Here is a 19,595-nt window from a genome sequence, read left to right as displayed (position 1 = left end):
ACTGGGACCCCGGTACCGACCCCACTCTGCTGACGGGGGATTTCCCCGGTGGAGCCCCGGGGAAGTGCCCAGGTGCTGTGACAGGTCAGAGCTGGCAGATGGTGCAACCCATTCTTCCCGTCAGCAGCCGCTCGTTCCCGAGCTTTGGGCGTGGGCTGAACCGACCGGCAACGGGGAGGAAAGAGCCCGAGCCGGGGGGGTCTGGGGGTCTGGGGGAAGCGGGGAGCAGAGGTGTGACTGTGACTGGGTCACCCGGGACAGGCGGGACCCTCGGGACAGCTCTCAGTCTGGTGTCATGGTGATACCACCGGTGCTCCAAAGCACAAGAGGAGGCAGCAGACACCCTCCAGCACCTGGGGAGTTTGTCTGGTTTTATGTCTCTTCAAACGTCCTGAAGTTACTTCTTGATGTTCAATTGGTTGGATGGGATCAAGTGGGGCAAAGAGCTTGACCCCCAAGGCTTCGTATGACACCATGGGAGTGGCTCCTAGGGCTTCAAAGGGCCCAAAGCTCTGTGCCACTGGGCTGGGAGCAGGGGAGACTGAGCACAACAGGGAACACAGCAGTGTTCCAGGAAAGCATCACCTGCTGTTCAGACACAGACAGACAGGACTGAATTAAAGGCTCTTTTATTTGGCTCTGCCAACAATGCAACCAAAAACCTGAGTGAGCTGTAAAGAGTGCTGGGGCAGCTGAGCAGAGCTGAGCACACCTCCCAGTGCCTTTGTGGAGCTGTGTTTTGCACTCCAGGGAAACCACTTACCATAAAACCTTTCAACATTGTCAAACACTTAAAATAACTTCTTAAAACAGCCACAACTTCTTCAGTCTACAAATCTTCCCCTAAGGGAAATGAACTGAACCTTGTCAGGAGCGTTCCTGCAAGGTTGGGATTGGCAGCATCACCACTCTCCTGCTGCTCATCCTTCCCCACAGGCTGAGCTGTGTGGGGTGTCAGTCTCAAAACGTGGGTGCAGCTGACACTCCTGGCCAGGCTCTGCCAACCCCAAGCCCTCTCTGTATCAGCAGTGGTGGTTTCTAACGGCATTGACCGTGTGGTAGAACATTAACTCGTTTGGCAAATGTGAAACTGAAGACTCTCATTAACTCCTTGAATTATCAGTTCCAGTAACAGAAACAACAACAAAGGAACTTCCCTGAAAGCCAAGGCGCTGAAGATCTGTAGGTACCTTCAGTGCCAAGGTGAAGCCCAGCAGAAGGATGTCTGTTCTCAACCTACACCAAATATTGCAGTAGGATTGTGTTTCTCAGCAGCCTTGGAGTGGTTGAAGGGACAAAGCTGAAGGGACACCCCTATTTCTTGGTCTTCCTTACTGCTCCTCTGACTTCCTGGGTTATAACTTTCAAAATATTATCAATTTTGGCTTTTGACAGTGCCTTCTTGCTGTACCACACTTTGTCCCAGACAGAGCTCAGTGCCCTGGGAGACAGGTAAAGAGGGTGGTTGTCATCCAGCATATCTGCTGGCCTCCTCCTGGCATACTCCTTGTAACTGGCAACAGGGCAGTTCTCTGGATCCTCAGGCGTGGCAAAGAGCTGTGGGTTCAGCTCCCCTTCATTTTCCTCAGGGCTCAGATCATCCCTCCACTCCAAGTACTCCACCTCTCCTCTGGTCTTCCTCAGCACCACCTGTCCCCAGTACAGGTGGTGGGCCTCGTGGTGGGTGCTTGCCCCAAACCCCCTAATGAGGTTGGTGAAAATGAGGTGCAACAAGCCCTGAGGGTCTGTCTTGCTTAAAATTCCCTTCTCAAGAAGGTTTTTCACATCTTCACCTGTCAGGTTCTCCACAACATTCCACCCTTCCTCCTTCTTTTGAAACAGATACCAATGCTTTAATTTATAGGCTTCCTGAGAGGCCTTGAACTCTGGCCCTCTCAAGATGCTGTACTGGTAGTTGTGGTCCAGGAGGTACCTGTTGATGTTGCACCGCAAGGTGGTTAAGGAACTGGCAGAAAAATCCTTGCCATTCTGTTTCTTGGCAGAGCTGAAGAAGGACACCAGGTAGTAGTCGAGGTCTGCAGGAGGCAGCGTGTGGATCCTGCGTGTCTCGGAGGGGTGGTGCCCCTTCAGCCACTCTTCAAACGCTTTTATGTCTCCACTGGTATAGATTTTCTTTTTCTCCTGATTCTTCAGCACATCTAAAAGACAAGACACAGATTTGTGGACTGGAAGAATCCACAAAGATCAGTAAAACACAAGGAAATACAGGATAGTGTCTATCTGCTTTTTGGAAGCCATTCAGAGAGGACAGGACTCTCCCAGATCCCTTCCCCTAGAACTGTAGGTCATATTTGTGTTTTCCACAAGACAGCACAACCCAACAGTGCCCAGCTCTCCAGGGAAAGTTGGGCTCCTTCATGCTCCCTCTCCTTTGGCAGCTGGCCCTGCTCACTGCCAAGGGAAATTTCCCTTTCACTGTGAAATGACTGCATGAAACAAAGGCTGGGGTGGAAGGTGAGGGAGAACAAACAGGTGAGTAAAAGTCTTACTATGATTTTGTTTAAAGGATTGCCAGGATTCCAGTTGGGCTCTCTCTCAAGTTGCCATGGCAATCCCACATCTACCTAGTTTGATGTAGCATGAGAAATGAATTCTTTGGATTGCTGGAAAGCTCCATCTGCTCGCCTGTGACTCGTCCAGGGCTGAGGATGGGGTGATGGAAAAGGGCTCATGAGCCAACACCTAGAACCCTTTTAGCACCAGGTTCTTTTTTACAGGCTTAGCTGTCATCCTGAAAGCCTGATGGCTGTCCCACTGCTTTGGGGTTTTGGCCTGTTTTGTACTGACTGCTCCAGGTGCAGAGAGGAACAGCTCATGAATCAATAATGCTGAGGCCTCCTCTGAGCCATGAGCCAGTCACCTTGGCAGAAACAGCTACTACACACATTCCCAGAAGAATTCCCAGTCCCTTCACATGACACATGATGTCAGTTATGAAAATAGTAAAATACTGCTCCCAAACCCCAACTGTGGCAGTTTGTGTGGTTACGGCTCCACAAGGAACAACAACCCCTAAGCCTTTTCAGGACGACAGCACATCCAAAAACCTTAATTCTTGCAAGGACTACAGCAATGTGTGGTGTCCTGCATTTCCTGTGCAGGACTGACACTCTGCTGCCACTGGCAGCACTGGGAGGTTTTGCCACTGGCCTTGGTGCAGCCAGAGCTTTGGCCACAATTTCTCTGCATTATTTCCTCCTGTTTCTTTCTCTTGTGATCTGAGTTCCCTGCTCTAGCTCCAGTTTCCCACAGGGACTCTCTCAAGTACAACCAACATACTGTGTGGGGGTACTGGGTAAAATGGAAGACCAAAGTATTCAGACTGGGATGTTGGGGCTGGGGCACAGCCAAGAACACCTTTGGGTACCCCAGAGAAGAGCATTCCCTATAAAAGTTCCAATTCCTTTAGGCAGGGAGCTCTGTAGTCCCCTCAAGGAGAAACAGGAGTGCCCCAAATCCAAGAGATTTACTTGGATGCTGCAGTACAGATCTTGGCAGTGATGTGAACTCACCCTCCTTGGATATTTTGGGAAAGTGATTAATGGAACACCCCCACACCCCTGCAGGCACAGAACTCCACTCTCTGTCACTGTCTTACCTCCATTTGAGGCTGCAGGTGGATGGCTCTCTGGACTCTGGAAAGTCGAAGAACAAGGTGTCTGCCCAGATCCTGATGTCTCACTGTCCTCACCCACGTTCTCAGCACCATCCCCACTGGAGCCCATTCCCAGTGTGCCACACTCTGGAGGGCTCAGCTGGAGATGTTGCTGAAAAGCAGCAGTGGTTTGGAGCTCAAAGAACATCGCTGAGGGCTGTGATTCAAGCTGGGCCTTGGCTTCAGTGCTGGGGGCAGGAAGGGGTTTGAGACATACCTTTGGTGCTGCTGACCCCAGGAGGCTCCTTGTTCCAGAAGTTTCAGCCATGGGCCCTGCAGCAGTGGAAGAAGCCAGCCTCAGGATGTTCCTGCTCCGGTCCTCCGAGCTGCTGACAGGAGCCTGCATAATGTAGGCACGGGCAAGGGGTGGCTTTGCCTTGGGAGCAAAGGCAGTTTTTTGGGAGGCTGTTGGCTGGTGCAATGCCATCTTCTGGCAGTGGTGCATCTGCAACTTCTCAGCAGATGGCTCTGACACATTATCCTGGCTGATTCTGTCTCCTTTGTTATCTTCATCTGCCTCACTCTGCTCTTCATCAGAGATGATGATCTCTACCTCTTTGTAGCTTTTGGACTTTACATCCTGTTCATCAGTTTGGACTCTACTATCAGACATGGAGAAGTGCTGCTCTGCTGCAGAGAATGATGTTTTAGGTTTCCTGGTGTTTTGACTCCCCTTGGGCTCATTATTCCTTTTGTAGGGGCTGTCAGCCTTCTGCTCAGTGACCCCTTGGGATCTGCCACATGACCCTGTGCTCCCACAATCTTCTTGATCCATCTCAAAAGATGATGGGGTCAGCTTGACCTTCTTTTCCTCAAAGCTGGATTCCCTTGCCAAAGGCTCAGAAGACAGGACCCTCTTTCTCCCTCCTACAGCCTCAGTCACATCTTCACCTGGGTTGTGTGACTTCCCACAATGCCAGTGATAGGCATGTCCAGCTCTGCACATCCACAGCACAGCATTGTCATTGCTCACATGATCTGTGTTCTGCATAAATTCCAGGCCTGGGATCTGATTGCATATGGTCCCATGAGTGTGTGCCCAGATCACAAGGTTGGAGAGATCTCCTTGAAGGGAACTGGTACTGCTGCACCCTCTGTCACTGGTGCTCTCACTCTGTAAAAGTGTTGGAGAGAACAGGAGTGAGAGAGAAGCAGACAAGAGCAGTCTGGGGCTGTTTCTGTCCCTCCCCAACAGTGCAATAATTGTAGACCTGTAGGCAATCTCATCTCAGGACTCCTTCTAAAAATCAATTTGTTCTTTCTTTCTTGTCTATGCTATCATTTATGCCATTACAGAACACTCACCATGCTGCTGCTTTCTGTCTCACTGAGCCTTCTCTCAGGTGGGGATCAGTAAGTGATGCTTTGAATGGCCATTCTCTCTCAGAACCTGAAAGGATCATCACACGTGTGTGCTACATACATGGACAAGTGTTTATGTATATATATAAAACCCTGACCAGAAGATGCAACTGAATTTCTCCATGCTCAGCCCACTGCAGGCCTGTGCCCTTCCTGGGCTGAGCTCCCACTGCACTCCCAGGAACTCTACACACAAAACCTGCCTGGGATAAATATTTGCAGGATCAGCCTGTGCAACACCAACGAAACGGAAACTAAATATAAACACTGAAAATAGAATTTTACAAACTGAACTCTGCAAGCCATTCCTTCAGCGCTCTGGGGTTGGCAAGCTCTGTGTCTCCAAGTGCTGAACTGCAGAGAGAGAACAAGGAATAGTGAGGCTGCTTCAGCCTGACATGCTCTGACTTTGCAAACAGTAACAAGAGGCAGTTTCCCAACTGAAGGACTTGCACATGCAACTTATATTTATATTAGAGACTAAATCTGAAACTCTCCCATCTGTCTGGAAGGCTCCATGCAGCAGCCTGGAAGTCATTCCTGTGTCACAGGGGACATGTAGCATGCCCTCAGCACCACGGCAGCCCAGGAGCCATCACTGACACCACACACTCACATCTCAGTCCATGATTAATAAAAAGCTTTGCAATCAGTGATGGGAAAAGAGGCAAGACTGAAAACACTGGACATGGGAACCTTGTCTAAAGTGGTTCTTTGTGCATTTATTTTGAGCAGTTCTGGCTACACAGAGCTCAGCTTTTGGGGAGAACAGGCCCTGGCTGGCAGTCTGTGAGCAGGTGCTGCTGAGAGCACACCTGAGCAGGCACAGGAGCTCCAGCCTCAGGGCTCCTGCTCTCCCAGAGAGCTGGGCAACATGGGAGAAGCCCACCCCAGCTGTAGGGCTGCTCTGCAATCCATGAACATGGTGCTTGTGCACAGGGATGTATCTCAGGAGCCTGGCAGCCAGAGGGTGAAGGCTGCCTGAGGGTGAAGGCAGCAGCACAGGGGCAGGACAGCTGTGAGTGCCCAGTGCCCTAACCAGTGCCCTCAGTGCCCATCCAGCACCAGCCCAACACACTGGCTCTCCTGCCCAAAGAGGTCCCACCTCTCACAGGTGCCAGCTGACCAGGAACTGCTCCCTTCAGGGTGAGCCTGCAGCACAGCACACAGCTCCTTTCTGCACTTAGGTTCCATCAATCCATATGTTCCTTCCTAATGATAGCACAGATAATTTTAGCCCAAATGCTTGGCTGATGCACGTGCCAGCATGTGGAACGTGCAAAGGCGGGATTGACTGAGAATATTTTACTGAAATCTGCTGCTGCTTTAACAAAAAAAAATCAGACAATAAAAGCCTTTTTGGAAGCAGCAAATGCAATCTGAGCTCCTGATGTTAATCAAGGCCTTGTATGGGATCTACTGTTCCCATGAGCTCCCTCCTGATGAACTCCAGCAAACAGGGTAGGGAGTCACCTCCAGTGGCCATTTCAGCTGCCCTGACCCCTCACAGGCTCTGCCCAAGCTTCTCCCCAGAGGTGTTTGACCTGTTCCCACCTCCCCAGGCCAGGGAGCTCACAGCCTGCTCCCACTGAGCCCCTACAAGCTGAACTTGGGGAAGAACCATTTCCCCTCCTGGAGTAAAAGACAGTTTTATCTTCAAGTTCAGCCTGTGCAATTCCCTGAAAGGGCTGAACCATTCAGACAGACCCAAAGAACTTCCATGCCAACAATCTGGTGCCTTCAGTCAGTGTGGGAAAAGGTAACAGGAACGGAAGCTCCCAATGGTCATAGGGCCACAAAATTACTGACTTGGCAGATGAACATCTTGATCCCTATCACAGGCCTCTGCAAATGGAATGCTTTTATCTTCCCTTATCTCCAGGCACATGTCTTCCTCTTCCTGATCTCTTTGAAAGAAAAGCCTTTTTTTCTTCTCTTGCTGTTTAGTTCCCAGCACAGGCTCTGGTGCTCAGTTCAGACCCCTTAGGCTGCTGTGACCCTCAGATTTCCAGCAGCTGAGATTCCCTCAAAGGAATGGCAAGTGGAATCAGTCTGGATTCACAGTCACAGCTGAGTGAGAAAAATGACAACTGTCCTTCCCCCAAAGGCTGAATGGGCATAGGTGTCTTCCCTTTAAATAATAAAAATCCATCTTGATCTTTGTCACAGTTTTTACCTGCTTCCAGCAACCCTGGGGAAAGGTCTGGGCTTACAGTTTGGTGCTGAGGTTTGTTTTGGAGCCTTGTGCCTGATTCAGTGTCTGTGTGGCTGGGAGTGATGTTGTGGGTTAATCCTCTTTCCAGGAGAGGCTCCCATCTGATAATGGACACTGTGTACAGGACCCACACCTTTCTGCAGGAAAACAGGACATTCCAGAGCTGTACAGTAAAGGATTTTCTTTTTTTTTAACCCACAGGGAATTCAGTCTACTGCTAAAACCTACAGTTAGGTGAATTCAGGCTCACTCATGGGAAAAAAAAAAAAGTTGGGGATTTTTTTTTTTTTTTTTTTTTTTTTTTTTGTTTGATTGGTTTGGGGGGTTTTGTTTTTTGGTTTTTTTTTTTTTTTGGGTTAGTGGGGTTTTTTATTTTTTTGTGTTTTTTGGGGTTTTTTTGTTTGGGTTTTTTGTGGTGGTTTTTTTGGGGTTTTTTTTTTTTTTTTTTTGGTGTTTGGGTTTTTTTTAAATCTACAATGTTTGACTTTCTCAGGCCTTGCTGTGGGTGCTGATTTTACCTCTGTACTCCAGAAAATGTGGCCAGGTAATTTCACAAGAGTCTCCAGCACTTCAGGGGAGACTGAACTTTGGGCTGACTGGAACAGGGAAATGCTTTTTTTTCTGTTTTAAGCCTTTATGTCTGTCCTTTGAGTCCTTGGTGAGGGGGGAAAGCAAACTCAGCACTTTCTGAGATTTATCCTCCTGTAAGGTCTGTCAGACACAGAGTGACCTGAGATTGTCACCACTGGGATCTTCCTCTCTCCCCCACCCAGGTGTGCTGAAGGCCTAAACCCATAAAACAGACACAGCCTTGTGCAAACAGGAGCACTGCATAAAGACATTTTAATTTGGAGGCACTAAAAGCCCTTTGCCCCCTCTGTCCTTGTCCCATTGCCCTGTGACAGCCCTGCCTGGTGTCTCTCACGGGCTCCAGTGCCTGTTTTGCAGATTAGAACCTGGGACATGCACAGAGCCAGAGAATTGGAGAGCTCTGACTTCCCTGCTCCAGATAAGACAGTCCAGGAAACTGCAACAATCCTGCTAGGAAAACAACAGGATACAGAACAGCAGAGCTTAAACTTGACTCCTGCCCCCTTCCCCCTTCCCTTGGGGAACCCTCCCTGGAGGTGAGGGGACCTGGGACAGCCTCCAGACACGCGTGTGGGGCATTGCCAGAGCATGGAGGCACTGCTGGGGCTGTGTCAGGCCAGGAAGGGCTGAAGCTGCACTCCAACACATCTGGCTGCAGCACAGGAGCTGAGTGGAGCAGCTGCAGCTCATGGCTGCCAGAAATCATGGAGCTTGTCCCACTCTCCTCAGCAGGAGCCCGGGGGATGGATCCATCATTTCCTAACACATCGGTTTTCCTGTTCTCTGGTTGTTTGTTTGCCTCCTCATCTGCCCTGTACAAGAATCTTCTGAGCACCTCTTCAGCTCTCTTCCTGCTTCCCCACATCCTTCCAGCAGCCCCTCCTGCCCTGCTTGCAGAAATACAATTCCCAGGATCCATCCTGTACTTGCTACAGGGCACCATGCCTCCATTTTGAGAGAGGCTCCCAGAAAATCCCACCCGGAGTGTTTTAGAGGGCAGGATCTGACTGCAGGCACCAGCTCCAAGAGGGACACAAACCCTGCTGGCAAATACTGCCCTCCAGCACCACATTCCTGAAACAAGACTTTTTTTGTTCAAAGTCTCGGATACCACTTTTTCCCTGAGTTCTAATTATCTCTGCTCCTGAGGGGCTGCGTTCCTGAGCCACTGGCCTGGGATGCAACTGTGAGCACTAAATCAAGGCCTCTGAAAAATCCAAATAAATCCAAAAATCTAATAAAAGCCACAGGCAGCTGGCACAGCACTGCCTGGCCCACCAAAAAGGGATCAGCCACCAAACCAGCCTGAGTGAAGGGAAAAAAATTCCTTGGAAACCATGAACTTCTATTAATAGGAGCTCACGTTTTATTTCCCAGGAGGAAGTTGAAAAGCTGCAATCAGCAATGGCCAAATCTGTGACCTGGGCAGGAAATGCTGCAGTGTCGCTGTCACAGTGTCAAGGTGAAGTTTGAGGGCACCTCACACACCTGGGGGCACCTCACACCTGTGCCAGTGCCCTGGGGACAGCTGGCAGGCCTGGCCCCACCATTCCACCTGCAAACGGTGACAGATAAGGACAGAGACGTTACCGGCTGTGGGGACTGATGTGTCCCCACCACCGCTCGCGTGACAGCGATCTGTCTGTCCCCTCGCCCTGCCCACGAGCTGCTGGGGGGACAGAAGGCCCCATCGCTGCTTCACCCGCTGCTCTCGGGGTTTGTCACCAAACGCCGGGCACCGGGTGGCTCCGGTACCTCCCTTTGGTCCTCCCGGTTCTGCCGCGTTTGACCGCGCCGGGCTCGCCAATCACCCGGGAACGACGTGGAACGGGAACTCCTTTGTTCCTGCTCCCCGCGGCCGGAGCCGCCCGGTACCGGCAGGGGGAGCTCGGCTCCGGTACCGGCAGGGGGAGCTCGGCTCCGGTACCGGCAGGGGGAGCTCGGCTCCGGTACCGGCGGAGCGCGCTCGGTACCGGCAGGGGGCGCTCAGCCCCCGGTGCTCGCCCCGGCCCCGCCGGCTCCTCCCGGGAAGCGCAGCAGCGGTGCGGCAGGGCCAGAGAAGCGAGTCCCCGGGCCGGGCTCGGTCCTTGCTGCTCCACCGGTACCAAAAGCCAAAGCTAAGAGCCGGGGCTGGCGAGGGGAGGGCGCAAATCCTGTTTCGTTTAATTCTCAGGAAGTTTATTGCGGTTTTTTACATTTCTGAGCAGCCTTTTAAAGTTTAACTAAATTCATCGTGTGACACAAGGTGTTTCGTCAAGCATCTGCTAAACTGAACTGAACCAATCCAACCCTGCTGGGAACAGGACACAGCAGCCAGAGTTTCACCCCAGTTTTGGGGCTGGCACCTGCCCCTCCCTGGGCTGAGCCAGACCCTGTCCCCTGCTACCCTGTCCCCTGCTGTCCAACCTGCCCACAGAGCAGAGCTCACGTTCCCCCAGCAGGCTCTGGCTGGAGCGTGGCAGCAATTTGTTATTAAATAGTATTTGTGGTGAATCTGTGACTTGTAATTAGATGTAATTGTTCACAATAGGACACGGTAACCTACTTCTTTTGCAATACAAACCATCTTTAGTGACTGACACCTCAGCTCGTTCCTACCCCTGTCTAAAGCCTCTGAAATTGAGGTGACTCAGCCTGGGGTGCAGGACTCAGTCTCACCAGCACCAGGCAAATGCTCACGTTCACTTCTGCACCCCAGGTGTTTACAGAGGTTTGCTGGGATGTGATGGGAAAAGGCTCCCGGAGGCAGGAGAAAACACTGCTGGTAACAGTGTTGGTAACAAAGTACCTCGCAGGGGAGGGGAAGCTCCCTGGCTGTGGGACAGCTTGTTCCAGTCCCTGCTGGATCTCTGGCATGGGAGCACAAAGAGAGCCCCAAGTTCAACACCCCCCTGAGCAGCACCCCAGGGTTTTGGCCACAGGCAAATGCATTCATCTATGCTCCCTGGTGATGCCATCTGTGAGACTTAGAGGCTCCCACCTTTGGAACCTTGGCTCCTGCTCAATTTTCTACTCTGTCCTTGTTTTGCCATGCCCTTGTCTCCCTTACCTGCTCCAAGGTCAGGCAGGCAGCCTCCCACAGAGCAGAGCACTGCCCAAGGACAGGATCTCATCCAGGGCACAGAGCAGCCTAGGAGAGAGGGGAGACAGGCGTTTGTTAGGAAAGGGAACTCAGAGCAACCTGCCAATCCCTGGGGTGGGATGGAAGCCATGAGCAAAGCTCTCTGCCCTGAGAGCCCTCAGCTTTGTTGGGCTCTGAGTGGCCACCTGGGGCAGTAACCACGACTGGCAGGATCTAGAGAGTGGCTCCTCATTGCCACTCCCTCTCTTGAGAGCAGAGCTGAGAGCCTTAGACATAAAAACCCCACAGCTGGATGATGCTTTGGGCAAGAAACACACTTGGCCTCGGATTCAGGAGAGCTGCAGCTGTAACACACTGCCCAGAGCATGAGGAGGAGCAAACCAAGCAACTCCACTCAACAGATTCCAGAGAAACCAGAGCCAATGGGTGGTTTGGAGCTGGAGTTCTCAGCTGAAAGTGTCCCTGAGGAAAGGATTCTGAGAACTGACTTCCACCTGCTGCAGAAGGAACTTGTCATCTTGCACTATGGAACAAAGTATTTTCTCAATAAATAAATTATTGTCATGTATTTTTTGAGCCCTGACCTTCCAGTAAGAAAATGTAGCTGAACTGCCCCTCTGGAGGGAACTTAGCTCCAGAGGGAGAGCGAGTGAGCTCATGGAAATGCTCCTCTGGCTGAGGGTACAGGCAGTACCTGCACAGGAGAGAGCCAGGAGTGACACATGCCCAACTTCCAAACCTGCTGCCAGGCAGTGGGAGTCTCTTTTGGGCCGTGGTGATGCTGGCTTTGCCCTAAACCAGGAATTCAGTGCTGTGGTGCAGAGCTGATGGTTCTGCCCACAAGCAGCCCCTGTGCCTGTGTTTGGGGATGCTGGGGCCCCACAAGACACCCCTTGCAAGGGCTCCTGTCATTGCCTGCCACACTCACTGCCCTGGTATCAGAGAGCTCATCAATTAAATATTAAAACTTCTAAAGGATATTGAGTTTCTTTTTGTTCCTTTGGCATGGCCAGTGTTCTCAGTTCTCCCTGACTTCACATGCTGCATCTTCCTGCCTTCATGTTCTTTTAATGCTTAATTTCATACTCCAGAGGGCTTCCTTCACCTCCTGTCTGTCACAGGGAGCATCTGCTGTACAATGCAGACCAGGAGACAGCATTTAGGGAGCAGGTTGCTCACCCAGATCCCAGACTACAATCAAACCCCCAATTCCATGGTTCTGCACATAAGCTGTTGTGTCCCTTCATACACTTCCACCCACTTTGATCCAGAATGCTTTAGCTTTGAGTCTGGCATCAGAATGTGAGATTCCTAAACACTTTCACCATCTGAAGCATGAGCAAACCTTCACACCACGAAAGCAAAAGCCCCTTAGAGCAAGGCTTCCCTGAGCTGTTCCACTGCACAACATCCTTTGAGAACATATGGGCCAGCAACCACGAGATGCCCACAGCATAACTACAGCACTGACAAACTATTTGAGCCTCAGCAGCTGCCTCTGGGAAGGTTTCATTCATCCCCAGCACTGCCTTTTAAACTTAAGTGCCACTGGAACAAACAAATCTTTGATCCAAGTAGGAAATAATTTGAAGCTTTGTGTTTAATAGAGCTGCAGCCCTGGGGAAATGATGTCGATCTTGGCCGGGATGACAATGGGGCTCGTGGAGGGCACAGAGCGTGGCTGTCCCCATCCTCTCTGGGCACAGAGCGTGGCTGTCCCCATCCTCTCTGAGCCAGCTGTGTTGGGACATCTTTGTTCTTGACTCAGTGTGGAAACAAGCTGCACAGCCGAGGCTCCTGAACTGCCATGTGTGGCACCAAAACACAGGATCTGGGGAAAGGGGAAGCAGGACTTGGGCAATCCCTCCCATCCTCTTATTCCTTCTGCCTTTGGAGCCTCTCATGTCCCCCTCAGCTCCAGGGGAACCACAGCAGAGATTAGGGGCTGAAGACACAAACATGGAGCAACACATGGGCAGTACTGGGCTGTACACACCCGTGTGATCCATGTGCCCGAGGTGGGGGCACACACACCTAGGTGATCTGTGTGCCCTGGGGACACACACACCTCTCTTTATACTGTGGACACCTCTTCAAATGTTACTGCAATTTCGACCTGTAAAATCCTGTGTTTAGAGCAGAAAGCAAGCAGCAGGCAGGCTCCACACCCAAGGGAGCATCCCTAGATGCTCTGCAGGTGCCTCTCTGTCAGGGCCCTTTCTCATTTAAATGACCTGTGCTCAGACTGGGGCATTCTCCTGTCTGGAATCATCTGGCATTTGTGCCATATCCATTTGAATGGCAGATGCAACAGGAGACACCTGTGGACAGAGGGGCAGAGCTAAGGTTTCAGGAACAATCACAGAGCCTGGCAGGTGAGCGATGGGAAGCTGCAGCAATAATGCATGAGCTGCACCTGCCTCCCCTTGGCCCTGCAGCACTGCTCCACTTCCCTCTGAGCCCCACCTGCACTGCTGGGAGAACCAGTACAGCACTGGCAAACTGGGAACACCAGGTTGTGGTGTGCTGGGAGAGAAGCAGATCTGAGGGGCTGAGTGCTCTCAAAGTCCTGCAGAGCCCCCCAGGTTCCAGCTCTGGAAATTGTTGCTGAGCCCCCTCAAGAGGCTGGTCAGGAAATTGGCATTATCCTAAAGAGGAACACAAAATCAAATCATTGTAAGGAAAGGAAGGAGCTTCTCAGGCCATTGCTGGGCAGAGGGAAGCAACAGAATGGCACTCAGCTTTCCCTGCAAACAAACCCCTGACTAAAGCAAGAAGGAAATGCAGAGCTGGAGCTATGGACAGACGAGCATTTACTTGCCTGCCCTGGGATAGAGGGAGATGTGCTTGGAAGAAGGGTTGTTTGTATAAATAAATGTTCATTCTTGGCAGTGGAATGCAAACTATGCTGAGGGGCTGGAACCAGGCACTCGGGAAAGCTGAGGCCAGAGCAAGGGAGAGACGGAGTGAGGCTGCAGGGAGGAAACTCACATTCATTTTTAGCAACTTGGAGAGGCTCTCAAGCCTGTTTGACATTTTTAATTATGCTGATGCAGAGCCTATTTCAAGGACAAAAAAAGTCAGGATTGCAGGTTAAACAATTAGGAAATTTCACACCAGACAGTGAGGAGCAGTGCTGCCTGGGGGTCTGGAGACTCTCTGAAACACGGGATCATCTTTCAGCCTTTCTAGACAGACGGAATTTGAATGTCTTGCAGAATCCTCGTCCAGGTCAGGAACTCAGAGCATGGCCCTGTAAACCCCTCTCGATGGCATTTTCTGAGAGCACACAGGAGGCTGGAGAGATGAGCCTGAGCCGCTGGTTTCTTTGTCCGGGCTTCCCTGCAAGGTTTCTGGAAGGGCAGAAAAGCATCCTGCAATGTGGCAGCAACTGTGTCAGAATCTGTAACTTTACAGTGGGAAACACTGCAATTTCTGGTGCAGAGTGAGCTCAGCTCGATGGTGTCACATCACCAAGTCAGGGCCTGTCTGCTTTCCATGCTCAGAAAGTGACCTTTTGTCATGCAACCATCGTGACCTCAGGGTCTCACTTTCCCCGTGTATCCGTGGAAAAGAGCTTTACCTGCTTGCTCACCCACCGTTCTCTCTGAAAAATGTGTAAGGACCTGTCCCTACATTTCAGTTTGGGTGTCAGGGGCCACAGCTGTGGCACTGAAGGGCAGGAGTTGCCTCTTTTGCTGAGCAGAGATGTCAGTTCCCCTTCTCTGAGTCCAGCACAGGAGCTGGCACCAGGCTGGGGACAGAGGAATGGAATTGGAACCTTTGCCTTCTCTTTGAGATAATGGAAAGTCACAGGGAGGTATCCAGCTTTGGGCATGAATAAATCATTACAGGTATGAATTATTCAGGGCTCAGCCCTCCACATGTGCTCCATTCAGACTCCAGGGCAGCATCCCTACTGTGTGGGGGTTTCTTCCCCAACATTCCAGGTCTAAGGCAAGCTGATGAGTCCAAGTTTTCCAATAAGATTAAAAGAATAATTAAAAATCCAGTAGTAAAAAGCTGTTCAAAAGTGCTGTGACACCTCAGGCAGATATTCCAATGGCCAGGCAATGTCTGTGTTCCAAGAGCTGTCCAGAAGCTAGTCACAGGATGGAATGGGAATAAGAAGTGGCTCAGGAAATTGGGAGCACAGGTTGGAGGGAAAAACTGGAATGATGGGCACAGAATCAATACAGGAACCAACCCAGCCTTCTGACAGCTTGTGTCTAACACAAACACAGGTTTTATCTGGATTCCTCAAACAACAATAAGCAACCTTGGTAGCACTCAGGGGATAAATCAAAATTTCTGGCTTTGATTTGTGCTGTGGGATCAGTGGCTTTGCCTTGTGGTGCTTTTTAAAAATCTTGTTTATTATGAGCTGAAATGGGTTGAATGAAGAGAAAATCTGGTTTGCAGTAACTGGAAGGATGGCACTGTTAGAGTGATGAATTTAATGTCAGAGTCCAAATCATGGACCCTGGGGCCCAGGAGAGGAGGGGCTGCCATGAGCCCCAGGTGCTGCCAGGTGATTTCTGGGGAAGAGCAGCAGCTCTGGGATGAGCTGCAGGGGGTATATTCAGACCACAGATTAATCAAACCACAGATTCATCAAACCATAGCCTAATCTTCAGCACTCCAACCCCAGCTAGGAGGGGAAAAAACTGCTTTGTTGAACAGCCAGGAAATGGCTGCTCTGTCCCACACAGGAAATGAGTCAGCCCAGAGCATCGGGAGGAGCCGTGGGGACAGGGAAGTGCTGAAATAACATGGAGAAATACAGAAAAGTCTCTTGTGTCGTGGATTAAAAGAAGGAAAGATGTAAAATGCGAGCTCTTGTGATTCTTCTTCAAATTTGAAGTTCGTGTAGGTGCTTGCAGCATGAAATACCCACAGCTGAAGAAGAGGCACTCAGGGTGTGCGATGGCAACACAAACCATGCCCAGGGGCAGTTCTCCTGCCCTGCAGTGTTTCTCACCTGCTCAGCTCTGGCCCTGCACAGGAGGTCTCATGTTGCTGTGTTGGCAGAGCTGCCACAGACACCCTGCTCAGGGAGCCCATAGACAGGTTAGAAATCACAGAATCACGGAGTCATTCCCCCCTGTGCAAGCCCTTGTAAAAAAATCAGTCTCCAAAACCACTTCTTTTTATTACTGACAGCACATTAAGTTCAATTCCAAACCCATTTATTTACCAGCCAGTCAGAACACTCCTTGATAGTTCTCCACACTGCCAAACTCTTGTGGATCAATGGAAGAAACACTCCCCTCATTCAGGCTGTGTCTTGCTCAGAAAGCCACGTGTGTGCAGGTATGAGCTGCACCTCTCCCAGATGCTGGAACTAAGACAGCCAGCTCTCCCACTCCTCCTCCTCCAAGCACCCCAGCTGCAGAGGCACTTTGGGTCCCTCTCCTGGTCCCTTCTCTCAGGCACGAGGAGGGGAGGCAGTGGTGGTTTCTGCTGGACTGACAAACCCTGCAGGGATTGTGCTCCTGCTCAGATTCCTCTCCTGCTCCGCCCTGGCCTGCACTAACCATTCCCAGAGCAGTGATGTGGCATCATGAACGATGCACTGAAGAATGTTCTGGCACCATGAGATGCTGCTGAAGCTGCCAATACACTTTGAAATAAAACCACCGTGTTCACTGAGAGGGATTGAAAATAAATAAAACCCACAGAGAGAAGCAGAAGGATTGGAGACACCCCCTGGTTTTTTGGGGATTCAGTGGTAGCACACTTATCTGTGAAAGCTCCCTGGTTTAGGGCCTTGCTGGGAATAATGAGGCAGGAGAGGAACTTCCAGGAAAACAACTCACTGGCAGCAGCATCCAGTGTGCCCTGGGGTTTGGGTTCATGAACTGCACCCCTGTTCAGAAGGGTTCTGGTTTTCAGACCCCGGCAGAAGTATCCAGTGTGCCCTGGGGTTTGGGTTCATGAACTGCACCCCTGCTCAGGAGGGTTCTGGTTTTCAAACCACTGGCAGAAACACTGGGTGGAAGAGGAAGGATCTTGCCAATTTGTGAAGGACAGGGTTGCAAAGAGAAGTGTCCATGACCCCACACGGGCTGGGGGGCCATGTAACAATACAAAAGGAACAGGCAGGAAAGGGTCCGTTTTGTTTCAGAGAGTTTTTCTTCCCTGCTGGTGAATTAAATGCCAAGAGATAACACATGCAGGAAGGGCTCAGAAAGGGAATAAGCTGGGTGTGCCCCAGAGCCCTTCCCGGCCAGAGGAACCAGAGCCAGAACCAGGGTGGGACGTGGGACTCTGCTGTAGGATCATACAAAAGAAGCTGATTCATTTTTTTTTCCCTTTGCCCTCCTAATTTTTTTTTAATATGGTTATTTTCATCTGGGTTTGTTTTTCAAAACAAATACAAGGACACACAGGGGCTGGTCCTGCTCCCTGCTGTGTTTTCATATTAAGTGTAATCTTGTTCTTAAAAGCATTTTCCCCTTTGGCTCAGAGAAAACCACAACAAGTCTCACTGGTCACTTGTAGTCTCCTAGTACCTGAGCAGATTCTGTCTAAAAAATTCTCTTCCTATTGCAGGAATATGGCTGATAAAGCATTGCACAATCATAATTTCTGCAAGGATTGTGGAAAATCAGGGTGAGCTTGCACAAACCTTAAAGAGCCTTTCAAGTCAGATCAAACCTGCAGAGGAAAGGCCTTTGGAAAATCAGGAATCACGTGGTGGAATTTACCTGTTTACTCTGCCAAAGATACCTGAAAAGCACCTGGAATACCTGCACATGTCATAAACTCATCTCAGCAGCTACCAGAAAATCAGACCCTGGCCTGTGATCAGCGATGAGTGTCAATGAATGTTTTCAGTCTTTGTGGGGTGTTCAGGGTACAGAAATACCCCACACTGGGGAAAAAAAATAAGGATTCTATCTCCACAGCATCCTCTACCAAACATCAAGGGATTCCTTACTTATGGAAGAAACACCTCCATGGGAAACACACCTTAAACCAGGCACAGTTCAAGGGAGCTTGTGTTGGCAGCTAAATTCCTGCTCTCTTTGATCACACCACTTTATCTCTCTGGCTCTCAGCTACAGTGGATCTATAATCTCATCTTTTCCCATTCTTTGCCCCATCGAAGTTGTAAATCTCTTATCTGAGGCAGGAGCTGAGCCTTTCATATGCAGGAGCCAGTGCTTTCAGATGGGTTTAGTTGCCTTCAGCAACAGGTCAGAACAGACTTTTCCTCAGTTTTACACTCCACAGGAGCCAAACTGGAAGCCCAGTAACCCAAAGATTCGGGAATCAGAGTTCCCAGCTCCTGGAAAAACCAAGGCCAAGGAAAGCTCCTGCATTTCACAGAGAGTGATGAGAGTGAGGCAGGCAGGAGATGTCTGATCCTGGCCACTGAAACCCCCGAGCACTGCCCCAGTGAGAAATGAGGGCTCTGACCAGAGAACCCGGCACAGCAACACGTGTTTGGGAGAAAATAGACCACTCCACTTCTAAATTCTTCCCTACTCACGTGTCAAGTGTGCGCTTGAGAGAGACACGAGAACACAAAAGGCAAGTCTGTACCTGCCAGAGTTGCCTGACACAAAGCAGAAGCACTGCCCAAGGATTTCATTTGCACTCTTATTTTTAAAATAACTTTCTGAGCCCTTCCACACACAGCCGTGTCATAGCTCAGGTGTTGGTGTTCTACAGGTTATCACTGGCAAAACTACCAGATATATTCACAGAAAATCCCTGCGTGGGAAGGTTGGCAGGACAGAGGAGCCTGTCTAAGGGCAGAACTAGAAATTAGCTAGAGAGTGACCAGTTAATCTCCATGGGACACGGCAAGTGAGACTCACAGAAGGGACAACTGGAATTCCCAGGGAGCAAATACTGCATTTAAACAGAGTGCTTCATCCATGGAGCAGTGCTGGGGAGGATCCGAGGGTCCCTGGTCACCCTGCAGGAGCCACAGAAGGATCTCACACAAAGCCACCACACTCGGTTGAAATTCACCAGAAGTGGCCCAGCACTTCAAAAACGAATCTTCCAGAGGCTTGACAAGCCCCAAATCCCTGGAATATACACGAAGCCCTGCACAAATGGGACCTACAGGCAATGACCGACATTAAGAGTGAGACAAGCCGATCTAACTCTGCACTGAAGTGTCCCTGATGCGCCACAGAGCTGGGCTGGGCAGCAAAAGGTCACAAAAGTACCTGAGCCCCAGACTAGCAGGTACGTTTAACGTCTTACCTCACAAGATCTCTCTCTCTCACCCTCTGGTAATCTTTATCCTTAAGATATTAACTGCGATCACACACACTCCTGTACTTTAAGCAAGCCCCTGGGCGCTGCGCCAGCCGCGAGGGGCACGGCGGACGGACACCGCCGTCCCGGGATGGCGGCGGCGCGTGGCGTCCCTGCCCGCCCCCAACATGGCGGCCACAACGTGCACGCGGGGGACCCGTTTGCCCGTACCCAAGATGGCGCCCAGCACCGTGCCTCCTATGCCCTGCCCCCAATCATGATGGCGGCTCCGGGCGTCATCCCAGCCTCCTTCCCGCTCTGAAGATGGCTCCTCCCCGCCACCTCCCTCCGCCTACCGAATGGCGCCGCGCACCGGTGAGTCGCCCCGCCCCTTTCCCCGAGCGCAGCCAATCGGCTTCGCGCGGGGAGCCAGGGCGCCAACCCCGGGA

The 19,595-nt window shown here is 50.9% G+C and overlaps 1 protein-coding gene across 3 annotated transcripts; it reads right to left on the bottom strand.

Annotated features, from left to right (window-relative positions):
• Window positions 1-632: 632 nt before the first annotated feature.
• LOC103822037 (uncharacterized protein KIAA1958-like) lies at window positions 633-19,412 on the bottom strand. Of its 3 annotated transcripts, XM_030233363.2 has the most exons (6): window positions 19,153-19,412; window positions 10,894-10,974; window positions 4,982-5,066; window positions 3,894-4,790; window positions 3,620-3,656; window positions 633-2,159 (listed from the first exon to the last, which is right to left on the bottom strand). In XM_030233363.2, exons 3-6 carry the CDS (start codon window positions 4,982-4,984, stop codon window positions 1,315-1,317), a joined length of 1,782 nt encoding a protein of 593 aa, XP_030089223.1. In that variant the 5' UTR covers window positions 4,985-5,066; window positions 10,894-10,974; window positions 19,153-19,412; the 3' UTR covers window positions 633-1,314. The 3 variants fall into 3 exon arrangements, with proteins under 3 accessions (XP_030089223.1, XP_018777383.1, XP_030089222.1); XM_018921838.3 differs by having other exon boundaries at window positions 3,620-4,790; window positions 19,153-19,411; XM_030233362.2 differs by lacking the exon at window positions 4,982-5,066 and having other exon boundaries at window positions 3,620-4,790; window positions 19,153-19,411.
• Window positions 19,413-19,595: the final 183 nt, after the last annotated feature.

The sequence above is a fragment of the Serinus canaria genome, chromosome 28, assembly GCF_022539315.1.
Source record: "Serinus canaria isolate serCan28SL12 chromosome 28, serCan2020, whole genome shotgun sequence".
NCBI lineage: Eukaryota > Metazoa > Chordata > Aves > Passeriformes > Fringillidae > Serinus > Serinus canaria.
This window is presented reverse-complemented; position numbering and strand designations above follow the sequence as displayed.